This window comes from the organism of the source record quoted next, unplaced genomic scaffold (genome assembly GCF_019419815.1).
Source record: "Pyrus x bretschneideri cultivar Hongxiangsu unplaced genomic scaffold, Pyrus_bretschneideri_v1 Contig121, whole genome shotgun sequence".
Lineage (NCBI taxonomy): Eukaryota > Viridiplantae > Streptophyta > Magnoliopsida > Rosales > Rosaceae > Pyrus > Pyrus x bretschneideri.
Window position 1 is genome coordinate 82,909 of NW_025999415.1, and position 13,154 is coordinate 96,062.

The 13,154-nt window shown below is 37.9% G+C and overlaps 2 protein-coding genes and 1 long non-coding RNA gene across 4 annotated transcripts; 2 read left to right on the top strand and 1 right to left on the bottom strand.

The window, feature by feature from the left end:
• Window positions 1–205: 205 nt before the first annotated feature.
• On the bottom strand, window positions 206–2,184 carry LOC125474616. Its single transcript, XR_007256081.1, has 3 exons — window positions 1,899–2,184; window positions 792–1,776; window positions 206–535 (listed from the first exon to the last, which is right to left on the bottom strand). It is a non-coding gene; the product is annotated as an uncharacterized LOC125474616 (long non-coding RNA).
• Window positions 2,185–2,368: 184 nt separating this feature from the next.
• LOC103953061 (protein ABC transporter 1, mitochondrial) lies at window positions 2,369–7,225 on the top strand. Its single transcript, XM_009364781.3, has 8 exons — window positions 2,369–3,052; window positions 3,160–3,385; window positions 3,499–3,651; window positions 3,974–4,132; window positions 4,449–4,608; window positions 5,433–5,542; window positions 6,469–6,585; window positions 6,717–7,225. The coding sequence occupies exons 1-8, from the start codon at window positions 2,511–2,513 to the stop codon at window positions 7,110–7,112; spliced, it is 1,863 nt and encodes a 620-aa protein (XP_009363056.2). The 5' UTR covers window positions 2,369–2,510; the 3' UTR covers window positions 7,113–7,225.
• A 599-nt stretch (window positions 7,226–7,824) lies between these two features.
• On the top strand, window positions 7,825–13,096 carry LOC103936666 (pectin acetylesterase 3). 2 transcript variants are annotated; one of them, XM_048578505.1, is made up of 12 exons: window positions 7,825–7,973; window positions 8,135–8,439; window positions 8,568–8,780; window positions 8,960–9,033; window positions 9,345–9,431; window positions 9,510–9,634; window positions 9,718–9,778; window positions 10,209–10,433; window positions 10,765–10,870; window positions 10,978–11,123; window positions 11,468–11,571; window positions 12,697–13,096. In XM_048578505.1, exons 2-12 carry the CDS (start codon window positions 8,235–8,237, stop codon window positions 12,827–12,829), a joined length of 1,479 nt encoding a protein of 492 aa, XP_048434462.1. In that variant the 5' UTR covers window positions 7,825–7,973; window positions 8,135–8,234; the 3' UTR covers window positions 12,830–13,096. The 2 variants fall into 2 exon arrangements, with proteins under 2 accessions (XP_048434462.1, XP_009344788.2); XM_009346513.3 differs by lacking the exon at window positions 7,825–7,973 and having other exon boundaries at window positions 8,045–8,439; window positions 10,209–10,262; window positions 10,356–10,433.
• Window positions 13,097–13,154: the final 58 nt, after the last annotated feature.

Consider the following 13,154-nt stretch of genomic DNA (forward strand, 5'->3'; position numbering starts at 1 on the left):
GGTACAATTTTATGGGCGGAACAGGACAGAACTCTTTTTTTTTTTTTTTTTAAATAAGTTGTTCAAATTTGAACACTATTATCCATTATTTGTTTTTCTTGGTCCAAATTTTAATAGGTATATGTTGTGTTTCACATGCAAACCCCTTTAAAATTTGTAATTTTTCCCGTTTTCTACACCTTCATTCGAATAAGCCAAATAAACATATCAAATAAGCCATAATATCTAGATAACTCCCAATTACCATATTACAATAACAAACATCTCAATAGTCTTGATGTTACGAATTTTCAAGCCAATTACAACAACTACATTGAGTCCACATCTAAAAGACAATTACAACAACTACCATGTTAACCAATTTTCAAGCCCTCCTTCCTCTCCACTCATCATATATTTCTCTTGCAAGATCATCCCTCCATTGAGTCCATATTTGGCCAAAAATCTGAAAGGGACGGTTTCCCGAATCTGGAAAACAAAATGCATCAGATGGATTAGTCCATTGACATTTAGAATGAACCATTGTTCTTTACCACTGCACTCACAGAGTTTATATCCAAACTGCAAAACTATAAAAAACCACAGTTTATATCACCAAGAACTGCACTCACACAGTTTATATCACCAAGAACTGCACTCACACAGTTTAATCAAATTTCATTTTAATCCAAACTGCACTCACACAGTTTATATCACCAAGAACTGCACTCACACAGTTTAATCAAAATCCATTTTAATCCAAACTGCACTCACACAGTTTATATCCAAACTGCAAAACTATAAAAAACCACATGCAAATAATTTTAAAACAACTGCACTCAAGAAACACCAAATTGCAGATTGATATGTATTTAAGTAATCACCTATTCAAGTCCATCCTTTCTTGGATACTAGCCTCTTTGCACATTGTTTTCATGCTTCGCAAGATAGTCTAGGATTACTTGGCAGAGTAATACATACCTGGATTACAGGAAAGTGTTCACCAGCAGGCTATCTTTCTAGGCTATCAATTTTGAACCTTTGAGAATGTGGAGAAGGATGCTCTCCTAAAGCTAGGCATCCAACACTTCTATGACATTTATATAGATGCTTTTCAAAGACGAAAATAAACTAGTTACAAACACAAGTTGTGGATCTCAGACAGTAATAAAAACACTTCTTACAATCCTCTTCAAGCCGGAGAAAACAAGTAAAAGATGTCTAGCTTGCAATACCTCCAAAAGTGAACCCAATCAAAATAAGAATATGTATGAAAATGAATAAAACAAGATTCTGTGATTAGATTGGAGATAAATTTATTGCAAATTACTTGATTGCATATGTTGAAACAGAACTTCATGAGAGTATCAGATCTCACTTGATAATAAATAATCTCTATTGCCTAGTATCGCCAACAACTGTACAAAATTTGACATAGTTTGTTTGTTTTTTTAGGGAAATGCAGACAAACCTACAACTTGAAAATGAACAAAGAAGTTGGGAATTGGGATTGGAGGTTTCGAATGCAAAACCTCCTGTGACCAGGTATTCCCAGATTTCTGGAGCCAACGTTTTTGCAGAACCTCTTGGGCAATAACCTCATTATATTCCTTAGTTCATGCTCCAAATTGATAAGGAAGGGAACAACGTTCTTGCAGAACCTCTTGCAAGATGCCTAATTTCCTAAATTGAATTTGAGAACAGAAAGACAGATTGAAAGCGGAAACAGAAACCAAAGAAAAAAATGTACCAGACCCAGATGAGAATCGCCAAAAAAAACTAGTATTTTGCTGCACTCTAGAACTAGATACAAAATATCAAACACAAACAGAGAACAAATACATAAACAGATAACAAATAAAAAACATTTGAACAATCGAAGAAAGAGAGACCGAGAGCTACACGAAAACAGATCGAACCTGGAACCGAGATGCAGAGCTGAAGATGCTACGGAAGAGGATGAGGAGGAAGGTTCGCAGAGCTGCTACACGGAAGATGCAGAGGTGAAGAGGCTACAGGGAAGAAGATGAGGAGGAAAGGGAAGATGCAGAGGGAGGAACACGACGGCTGAGAAGAAGAGGGATAGTTTTTAGGGTTTGTTATATGATTTTTGATGTAAATTTTGAAAAAGACAAGGGGCATTTTTGTCTTAAAATTTTGGAAATTTCTGTCCCACAGGCGTGGAACAACCCGTTCCAGGGTGGGGGTGTGGAACAGAAAATCATCCAAAATCTGTTCCATGGAACAGCCCGTTCCACTCATTTTAGGCGCACCAAACGCGGGACGGAACGCCTCGTCCCACTCTGTTCCGTCCCGTCCCGCGTACCAAACGCAACCTCAGGGAACCTTAATATTAATATTTGGTGGTTAATCTTTCTTTTGGTCAGAAATTGCACTATTGGTGGTTGAGACTTTAAATTGGAGGCGGCTTCGAGGTTTGAACTTTGAGCAGCAAATCACATATACATTTTATTTTGTGTGTAGAATCGAATTGAATTGGAAACAATCAGAGAGAAAAAAAGAAGAGTGCAATGGTATCATGGGGAAAGTGGGGGAAGGACGTAGGGAGAGTGGTGAAGGGGGTGTCTCTAATCGCCAAGGAGTTGGCGAATCGATCTCCCACTTTGCAGAGCGCCAAAAATGGCGATTTGGATGCCCTAATCAAGAAAGCCATGGTGTCCGCCACCGACCTCTCCGGCCTCACCAAAGGCACCCTCTCCCAATTCATCAACAACCACCCCATTGGTACTAATGACTCCAATTCCAATACGAATACCAGAGGCCAAGATTCCGTCGTATACTTCACACATGAACAAGTTAAAGTTGAAGCAGCAGCACCACCTCCTCCTCCTTCGTCTGCTCCTGCGCCGGAACATAAACAGGAAGAACACAATCAACAACAGTTGCAGCAACCAGTGCAACAAGAAGAAGAACATCAATCCACCACAATGGAGGTCCTTGATTCCGCCAAGAAGGAGAATTTGGTGGAACAAGAACCACAACCTCAGCCATTGCAGAGGCGGAAGCCCAGAGAGAGACGAGTTCCTTCCACCCCCTTCTCCAGAGCACTCGGGTCTCTACTCTTCTCTTTTTTAGTTTCCTTATGAATGATTGCTTTTCCATATGAATGATATCATGAATATGTATGTGATTTGTGATTGTGATTGATGATTTAAAAAGGTTTGCTGGTCTCGGAGCTGGGCTCGCGTGGGGAACCATTCAGGAGTCTACCAAGAGGCTCGTTTATGGTACACCAACCTCATCAGACAAGCAATCTCCTCTTTCTCCATTTTTGTCCCCCCAAAATGCAGAACGTTTGGCTCTCGCACTCTGTAGAATGCGTGGAGCTGCCCTCAAATTGGGACAGATGCTCAGTATACAGGACGAATCCCTCGTCCCTGCTCCCGTAACATTCTACTTCTCTCTTTCTTTTTTTAAATAAAATTCATATGCATTACAGCACATTGCATTGCATGTTTTCAGTTTCTTAATGTCTTTGCTATATTCATTTTCTTCTAGATCTTGGCAGCTCTCGATATTGTCCGTCAAGGTGCAGACGTCATGCCCAGGAAACAGCTTAATCAAGTTTTGGATGCTGAACTAGGACCTGACTGGCAATCTAAGCTTTTTAGTTTTGATTATGAACCCTTGGCATCTGCAAGTATAGGCCAGGTGACAGTGACAGATACAGTACTGCTTGTTTCTTGTTGCTTGTTAATTGTTACCTGTTACAGACACTTAAGCACGCACACCTACCCACTATATATGTACAACCTCTGGGGCATCCAAATTGCCGTGTATTAGAAAATTAACCACATACTCTAAAGACTTTTCATGATGGCCATCAATGTACTTGTAATGCCAACTTTGTGCCTAAGAGCACGATCATAATCCAACATGAACTTCTGCATCTTTTGATAGATTTCTGTAATAAAATTTGTCATGTATTTTACATTGTTCAGACAGTTTGTCTTACAATCTATAGCATTTTTAGGTTCATCGAGCTGTCACAAAGGATGGTATGGATGTTGCAATGAAAATTCAGTACCCTGGTGTTGCTGATAGCATTGAAAGTGACATTGACAACGTCAAACTTCTTCTAGATTATACAAATCTAATCCCCAAGGGACTTTATCTTGAAAGAGCTATGAAGGTATTTTTATTTTGTATGCCTTTGGTTATTGCATCTGTATGACTTACATTGTATATTAGGAATATTATAGGTGAGCCTAATTTTACTAATTGCTTCACTTACAAATTTGGCCATTATACTACTCTTTCTTTAGTGTGGATGTGTATCTAATCCTCATTGATCATTCCCTTATGCTCATGACTTCAGAACTTGATTCCATGTGGAATGTATCGGGATGACATGGAATTGTGGAGGATGATTTCAAACTCAGAAGATGATGAGATATCTTAAAATTTTCAAAATGCATGCTTATATTCTTCCTTGGAATCCTTTTTAGGTGGCAAAAGAAGAATTATCCCGTGAATGCGACTATGTGTTGGAGGCACAAAGTCAAAAAAGGTTTCGTGACTTGCTATCCAATGCACAAGGATTTTATGTTCCATTGGTAGTGGATGATATATCGAGCAAAAGAGTCTTAACTACAGAGCTTGTTTCCGGCAAGTAAACTATGCCATTTATGCTATTACATTGTTTAAACTATGATATAATGATTTTTACCCTGAAAAATTTATGTTGTTGCTTGGGGTGATTTCTCAATGATGAGAATTTAAAGAACTGATTCCCAACATGTTTTGCTTTGTTTCGGGACTTTCTCATGGACAAAATCCAAAGCTGATTAGTTAATCTTCAAACACACTTACTTGAAGAAGCGGTGTTTATTTCAAGATTTGTTTTGTAATATTGAACTGTACAACATGTTGTGGGCACACAAATACTGGTCGAGAGACCACCTTTTATTTTCTACTAGTGCAGCAATTGGAATTTCTATCAAAATTGTGTGTGTAACTAACTAAGCTTATGAATCAAGGGATGATATTGAAAAGCAAGCTACTAATTGGATGATGTCATATTCTTTTCATGCTCCATATGCACAAGTCATCTTCTATCATAAATGAATGTAATTAAGGACTGCTTATAACTTCTGGAAATGAGTTGCAACATTTCCTTAGACCCTTTTGTTTTTGGTTAGAGATTTCCTTTCAATCTTAAGTTACACGGATTCAGAATTTTATACGTTGAAAGTTGCATTGCTGCAATTTGAAGAAAGCATAAAATGGTAATGATTAAAAATAATTAACCAGCTCTAATGATATTTTTTTCTGTCGTATATATCACTTAACTTAGCTGTCTTTTCTAGTTTTTTCCTATTGTTATCATTAAAATGGAGCTTTCATTGTAGCATTGGTTGTATCATCAATAGAGAATTTATGTCGATAACTTGATATATCTTTGAACATGATATTGCTTTCTCTTGCTGCAGGAATACCTATTGACAAAGTGACACTCTTAAACCAGGAAACTCGCAACTATGTTGGCAGAAAGTTGCTAGAGCTCACTTTGAAGGAGTTATTTGTTTTTCGTTTCATGCAGGCATGTTCTGTGTTATATCTCTTCACCAATGCAAGCATTTATTTTAATCTTTGCTTTGCTTTTCTTACGTTATTTTTATAAGCATTCACTTTGCACAACCTTAAGAATAACTTGCTCTCAACAATGAAGTTGATATCTTAGTATTTTTCCATCCATCGAAGTTTTTTTTTTCATTTTGCTAGTCAACTTAAAGTATGTCTTCTACAAGCAATCCCACCAAGTTTATTTGTAAGGGACACGGTAACAATATTTTTTAGCGGCAGTAGCCAGTAGTTTAATGTAAAGTTGGTGTAGCACAAGTGCACAACACAAAGTAAGTGTCCCTATGATTATGGTGGGCTGAAGATGGAAGAAATTTTAAGAAAGACGAGCTTTAGGAGAAAGAATAGGATAGCAATGATTTATGAGTGCTTACATTGGAAAAAGAAATAAGTAGAGGAACCAATGGAGGCTCAATGGGAGTGGTTGAGGCACTTAGGTTTGCCCTATGTGGTCTTGGGTTTGAAACCTGAAAGTACTCATGCAGAAATTGCTAGTGCTTTCTGCCCCTAAAGATTGTAGGGTTTGGTGATGGGCCCCAGTTTAGAAGCTAGCACATATGCTGAGTTTTAATCTCCAGCCGCAGATTTAAGGTAGCTAAATGCCGTGGGTGGGGGTCAAGTTAAGCAAGACCTATGGTCTAGTCCAGTTCCTATGTATGAAAGATATTTAGTTCGTTTGACATATCAAAATTCAGGGATATCCATTTTGCTGGACAACTGATCCAGCGTTATTCATCATGTGAACTTTATTGTATGGTTTGTCTGATATTTTTTTTCTATGCTATGCGTATAGGAATCAACATTCTGAGATTTTGTAAGTCATGCATTCTTCCTAATTTTAGGCTTGCAGCTCAACTTGCTTTAATTGTGCCTTATGGAATACAGACTGATCCTAATTGGAGTAATTTCTTGTACGACGAGGCTAAGAAATCAATCAATCTGATCGACTTTGGAGCAGCTAGGGATTACCCAAAGAGTTTTGTTGATGATTATCTAAGAATGGTGAAATCTCCTTACTCTCTATATTTTACTGAGTTTTGTGGTTGAGTATTAGTTGTTTGTTTGTTGTTTAAAACGTTTTAGACCGAGCTGCAAGTTGCTGAGGACTTTGCACTGCATATGTGACTGATCAGGTTCTTGCCTGCGCAAATGGTGATAGTGATACAGTCCTAGAAATGTCTAGGAGACTTGGATTCATCTCAGGAACGGAGTCAGAAATAATGTTAGAAACGCATGTTCAAGCCGGGTTTGTTGTGGGATTACCATTTGCGAAGCCTGGTGGGTATGACTTCCGTGCATCAAACATCACTCAGAGTGTATCAAACCTTGGGGCAACGATGCTGAGACACAGGGTGACTCCACCACCTGACGAGGCGTACAGCCTTCACCGCAAGCTTTCGGGTGCCTTTTTGGCTTGCATCAAGCTTGGGGCGGTTGTGCCGTGCAGGGAGCTCTTACTCGAAGTGTATGAGCACTATCAGTTTGGCGAAGAAGAGGGGGAGACGTTGTCAAGTGGGATGGGTTTTTAAAGGGCTCATAAATTATTTTGATTAAATTTTAACAAGTAAATTGTAACAATAGTTCCTTAATTTTAATCAAATTGAAGCAATAGTCTCTTAACTAAAAATTCATTACCATTGAACCCTCGACTCATCAAAATATATAGCTATGATCATTTTCGTTAATTTCGTAAAAATTTTGTCAAAATAAGTTACGTTGGAAGGATTATTTCTACAATTTGGTCCCTCAACTCATCAAAACATATAGTTAAGTTTATTTTCGTCAATTTTGTCAAAATGAGTTATGTTGAAAAGATCATTGCTACAATCAAGTTAAAGTTGAAGGATCATTTCTCCAGTTGAATTAAAGGTGAAGGATCAATGGTAATGAATTTTTAGTTGACGGATCATAGTGGCATGTTTTGATAAATTGAGAGATCAATGATAATGAATTTTTAATTGAGAGATTATTACTCTAATTGAGTTAAAATTAAAAAACCATTGCAACAATTTACTCAATTTAAACATTTAATAACTGGGGGAGGACGAAGTGTTCAAACTTCGGGGTCGATTGATATGTCGTGGCGGAGGCTCTAGTTTTGCCTTGTGAGAGAGAATTTATTTGTATATTCATTCAACCTATTAGAATTTAGATATAAAAGCATGCTTTAACAGTGATTCTGATTCATGAGGAGGAGGGAGGAATCCACTCCACTGCTACTGACTACTGCCTACTGCCTACTAGTACTCTCCTTGTGGCTCTTCAAAGGTCGCAAAAGAAAAAGCATGGTGGAAACAGCTGTATAAAAGAGAATTATTAAAATTAGATAGACAAGTAGACAAGACGAGTCTCTCTTTCTGTCTCTCTCTCTCTCTTCTGCGCACTCAGCAGTAAGCACTGTCACTGTTATGACTGACTAATGACCACTTTTACGGATGCTTTTTTGAACATATTCGAAGAAAAATAGAAAGAGAGAGTTTTTTTCTCTTTCCTTTTTTGGACTTTAATGAATTAACTTAACCCACTCGATTGTTATTTTCTGCGTAATTAGTTAAATTGAGCTAAATTCTAAACTCTAATACGAGTTTGAGAATTCCAAGTTGAGAGAGAGCTTGCTTGGGGAGGAGGAGAGCAGAGAGGATCGAGGAAGAATGAAGCATGTTGTGTGGTGGTGGTTGTGGTTGGTGACGGTGGCATTGGCGGCTGCGGATGCGAACGGATCCCAGAAATATGAGAAACATCCATCTTCGTTAGAGTTTCAGTTTGCCGACGAGGAGGATGCGGCGGCAGCAGCGGCGGCGCCTGAGCTCATGGTTGGCCTCACTCTTATCGACTCTGCGGCTTCCAAAGGAGCTGGTTCGTGTCGTCTCTTTTGAATTGATTCAACTCAACGTTTATTTATTAACTAATAACCTATTGATTAAATAAAATTAAATTAAACCCATTGTTAATTATTAAATGAATAGTTGATACTTAAATGGCAGTCTGTTTGGATGGCACATTGCCTGGTTACCATCTTCATGGTGGGTATGGATCGGGTGCAAATAGCTGGCTGATTCAGTTGGAGGGAGGTGGGTGGTGTAATACAATCAGAAATTGTGTTTTCCGTAAAACCACTCGCCGCGGTTCTTCCAAGTACATGGAAAAGCAATTACCGTTCACTGGATTATTGAGCAATAAACCTCAACAAAACCCTGGTTCGTTGGTTTGCTTTGTTTTCCCGCTGCTGCCTTACTTACTTAATGCGTTATAATATATATTTTTTATTGTATCAACTCAAAATCAAATGCATTTTCAGCTCCTCCCTCTTTGTCTTGGTTAATTATTTGCACGCGCTTAATTTTTAATTGATAATTTATATGTTGCATGTTTGCAGATTTCTTCAACTGGAACAGAGTCAAGCTCCGTTACTGCGACGGGGCATCTTTCAGTGGAGACAGTCAGAATGAGGTTGGTGTTGGAATCGATCACCTTCATACTTAAGACCTATAACCGCTACAACTTTAGGGGTTTCATTAGCAATTCTGGATTAGTTTGGTGACCCACAACCATTTTGTAACCCTTTAGCTTCGCTTAATTCAAATCTCAACCCGTCACTGCATCGTTGGCCTAATATTTTCAACATGGTCAACTAGAGATAATATCTACATCGATGAATGAGCATTTTTAATTAACGCACGAGGACTGCATAGTTCATTATTTTGAGAACTAAAAGCTTTTGATTGTAAATTTTATTGAATTTTCTAATTTCTCCTTTTCAGGCTGCACAACTTCAATTTCGAGGGCAAAGGATATGGTTGGCTGCCATGGATGAGTTAATGTCGAAGGGAATGCAGAAAGCTGACAAGGTTTTGCATTGAGCTTGCTTTTAGTAATGGGAGTCAGCTTCGATATTTTTACTTTCTATTCAATAAATTGTGTTTCAGGCTTTTCTTTCTGGATGCTCTGCTGGGGGTCTGGCATCCATACTACACTGTGATGAGTTCCGGGACATGTTTCCAGAAACTACCACGGTGAAATGTCTAAGTGATGCTGGAATGTTCCTTGATGCGTAATGAGCTGATCTTCTATAACTTCTATCAATTTGCATTCTTCAGTTGAGGTTCCAGTGATTGTTTTTGTTTTATTTTGCAGAACTGATGTATCTGGTGGGCACACATTAAGGAATTTTTATGCAGATGTAGTTAGCTTGCAGGTAGGGTTCTTCAGTCTCTGCTTTCATGGTTGACTAACCTCCAATTTTAAATTAAGAACCTAGGTTTAGTTCTGGGTCTGACCCTTTGAAGGACAGAGCTTGTATTATAATTGTAAATTTCTTTCTAAATTAGTCTAGCTTTTTCTATGTATTGCTTGTGAGTTTGTCACAAGACTCACAACAATAGTAGTCACACTGGCCTACAAATTAATTGCAATACCGCAGCTATCTGTTCACAACTTCAGTTTGAGTTGCTTTTGGTCATTTGAGATGAAGTTTACTACTATTTAGTAGCACAAATTTGGGACATTAGTATTTGTTGACTAGTAACAGACAATATGGACTTCAATTGTCATCTTATGGGCTTCTTTTATAGAACTCTCCAGTCACTTTGCATGTTCTGATGTTGGATATTTGTTATGAATTTTAGGAAGTGCAAAAAAATCTGCCTAAGACTTGTCTCGATCATCTAGACCCAACTTCGGTAATCCTCTGTTTAATTGAATTTGATGGTATGTGTGTGAATACAATTTTAACTCCCTCTCTCCCTCTCTCTCTCTCTCTCTCTCTCTCTCAGTGCTTTTTTCCTCAGAATTTGGTTGCAAATGTTAAGACCCCCATGTTTCTTCTCAATGCAGCCTATGATGTATGGCAGGTAATCTTCTTTTTATTTTTTTTTCATTATACGATTTGGAGGGCCTGTTGTTATTGGTTGACAGTATTTATCTATACCTCCTCAAACACTGTCTGCTTGGTGCAACTGCTGGATTGTCAAGCCACTGCATTGTTTATTCTTTATTTTTAAAATGCTCTTCTTATAAGAGGCATAGTTGAAAGCCGTAGTTTTTAACCATATGACTGTTACTTTTAGGACAACAATCAGTACTAATAAGACCAATTGCCAAGGACTTACTGGTATTTCATGGCCCCGATGATTAACAAAATCTTTGATAGTTTGACCCAAGTCCTGTATATGTTTTCTTCAGGTGCACGCTAGTTTAGCCCCTCGATCGGCTGATCCTCATGGAGTATGGAACGAATGCAAAGGAAATTATGCACTTTGTAACTCATCCCAGATCCAGTTTCTCCAAGGTAATTCTCGGTTTTTTTGCTCATCTTGATTTTATTTGTTTTATTGTCATTATTCATAACTTAAACAGGCTCACATAATGATCTTCTCTTTCTCTTCTATGGAGCAGACTTCAGAAATCAAATGCTCAATGCTGTTAGTGATTTCTCAAAGTCTAATAAAAACGGATTATTCATAAATTCCTGCTTCGCTCACTGCCAGTCCGAGAGACAAGATACGTGGTTTGCTGATGATTCTCCTCTTCTTGAAAACAAGGTATGTCCCCATCTATGTTTTCAAATGGTTGTGGAAGTCATAGTAAGAGGTTGAGATGAGAAAAGGTTACTTTAGTGAATTCTCATCTGGGGCAGAGGCAGCCTTAAACTCACAAAATTGTGTCTGTAATTATCTATTTGAAATATTTCGGTTAAATGAGAATGGCAGAAGCATTCTGTTAATACCATATTACAGGCAGTAAAATGTAGCAAACAATTTTCATTGAATGATTAAATGTAGCATTCGAAATCTCAAGATGGACATATTTGGCTTCTACAGTCATTTATGATGAAATGAAATTAGTTTTTGAAAGACATGGATTAAGTTACATTTCTTTTATGCAGGCAATTGCTGTGTCTGTTGGAGACTGGTATTTTGATAGAGTGCCGGTTAAAGCTATTGACTGTGCATACCCCTGCGATAACACCTGCCACAATCTTATGTCCAAGTGAGTGAGAATTCATGGCTTACTCCATTACCATTTCTGGAATTTGTATCTATTCATTTATTGGAATAAACTTACTACTTGTTTTTATGAAAGTTTTTGTAATTGCTGGAGTCATCCTCATTTTCTCTCACATTAAGAGATTCTGGTGGCTCAATATAATTTGGAATCTTTTCATGATTTTAAATCTGATGGCTCCTAAGTAGTGCACTCCTTATGGCTCAGTTAGTTGCAATTGCTTTTGTTTCAAAAGGTCAATTGGCCCACAAATCACTAGGGGTCTGTTTGGTATCCTATTTGAAATTTTTTATCATTTCTCAAAACATTTCTTAAGAACATTTCTTGAAAACAATTTTCGATTTAAAAATTTTAAATCTTACAACTTAAACTAGACAGAGATCTATAAAGAGAGGGTCGCAGGAGAGGGAGAAACATGAGAGAGGAGAAAAGAAAGTAATAGATGATTGAAGGAAAGAGAAAGAAGAGAGATGATCGGACGAGATAGAGAGGACGTGGAGTGAGAGAAAGAACCGAGAGAATGAAGAGAGCGGATTAGAGGAGAGACAAAAAAGATTAAAAAAAAAAAAAAAAGAGAAGAGAGAAAGAAGAAAAGATAGAGAGATAGATTTGGAGTGGGAGGAGAGGAGGGAGGGAAAAGAAAAGAGTGAGTTTAAGTTTAAAAACTCTAAAAACTTACTTTTTATGTTTTTAGAGAATAGACTATATTTTTTAGTTAGTCTTGAGTTCAGTTTTTGAAAATAGTCCTAACAAACAAGTTTTTAAGGCTTAAAACTTGAAAATTATTTTTGAGTTTAAAAAGTTGGATTCAAGTAGAGTACCATACAGACCCTAGATTTGTAGTGACCAAGAGATCCTTGTGGTGAGGCACTGGCCAATAAAATGGAGAGGTTTGAACGAGTGCCTACGTCCTTGAGTTGGGAAGGTGTTGGTTTCGATAGTTGTTCATGTGTTTATTCGGTGTACAAGTTTTCAACTTGTTAGCAACATAGGAGTAAATTCAGCATCCAAATGAGCAGATGCCTTCTCTTCTCAGATTTCTATAACCTTACCGAAATTCTTCTCTCGATTTCAATTTTGAGAGACTGAAATGATTCTTCTACCATGCAGCGAGGATTTATCTTCGTCCGTGACATATTCTCAGTCCACAAGATTGTCCTTTACCGTGCTAAATCTGCTAAGTGTCTTGATGGTGCCCATAATTTGTTCCAGATGCATCATGTGGTTTCAGTATGCCCAGTGATGATAGGTGGTATCTCTGTCTCTCTGTGGGCAGAGACTGCAATTTTCGCCTTCTATTTGTTTCTTTAATATCACGAGGTAGGTTTTAATTTACTAGCTCGCTGGGACAAACCCTCCAGCATTGATTGTCTCCTTAGGCCTGACTGCGGCCATTAATTGTTAACGCAGTTTGATTTAGAGAGAGAAAGCTAGGGCTAAAAACTTTACCTCAATTTTATCTCCTGGACCCAGAGTTTCACCCAAATAAGTATGGCGTTGTTTCTTCGTCTGTCTCTGTTTTAGTTTAGTCAATCTTGTTTAAGAGCTTTCGACCAGTTTTGGTAGCA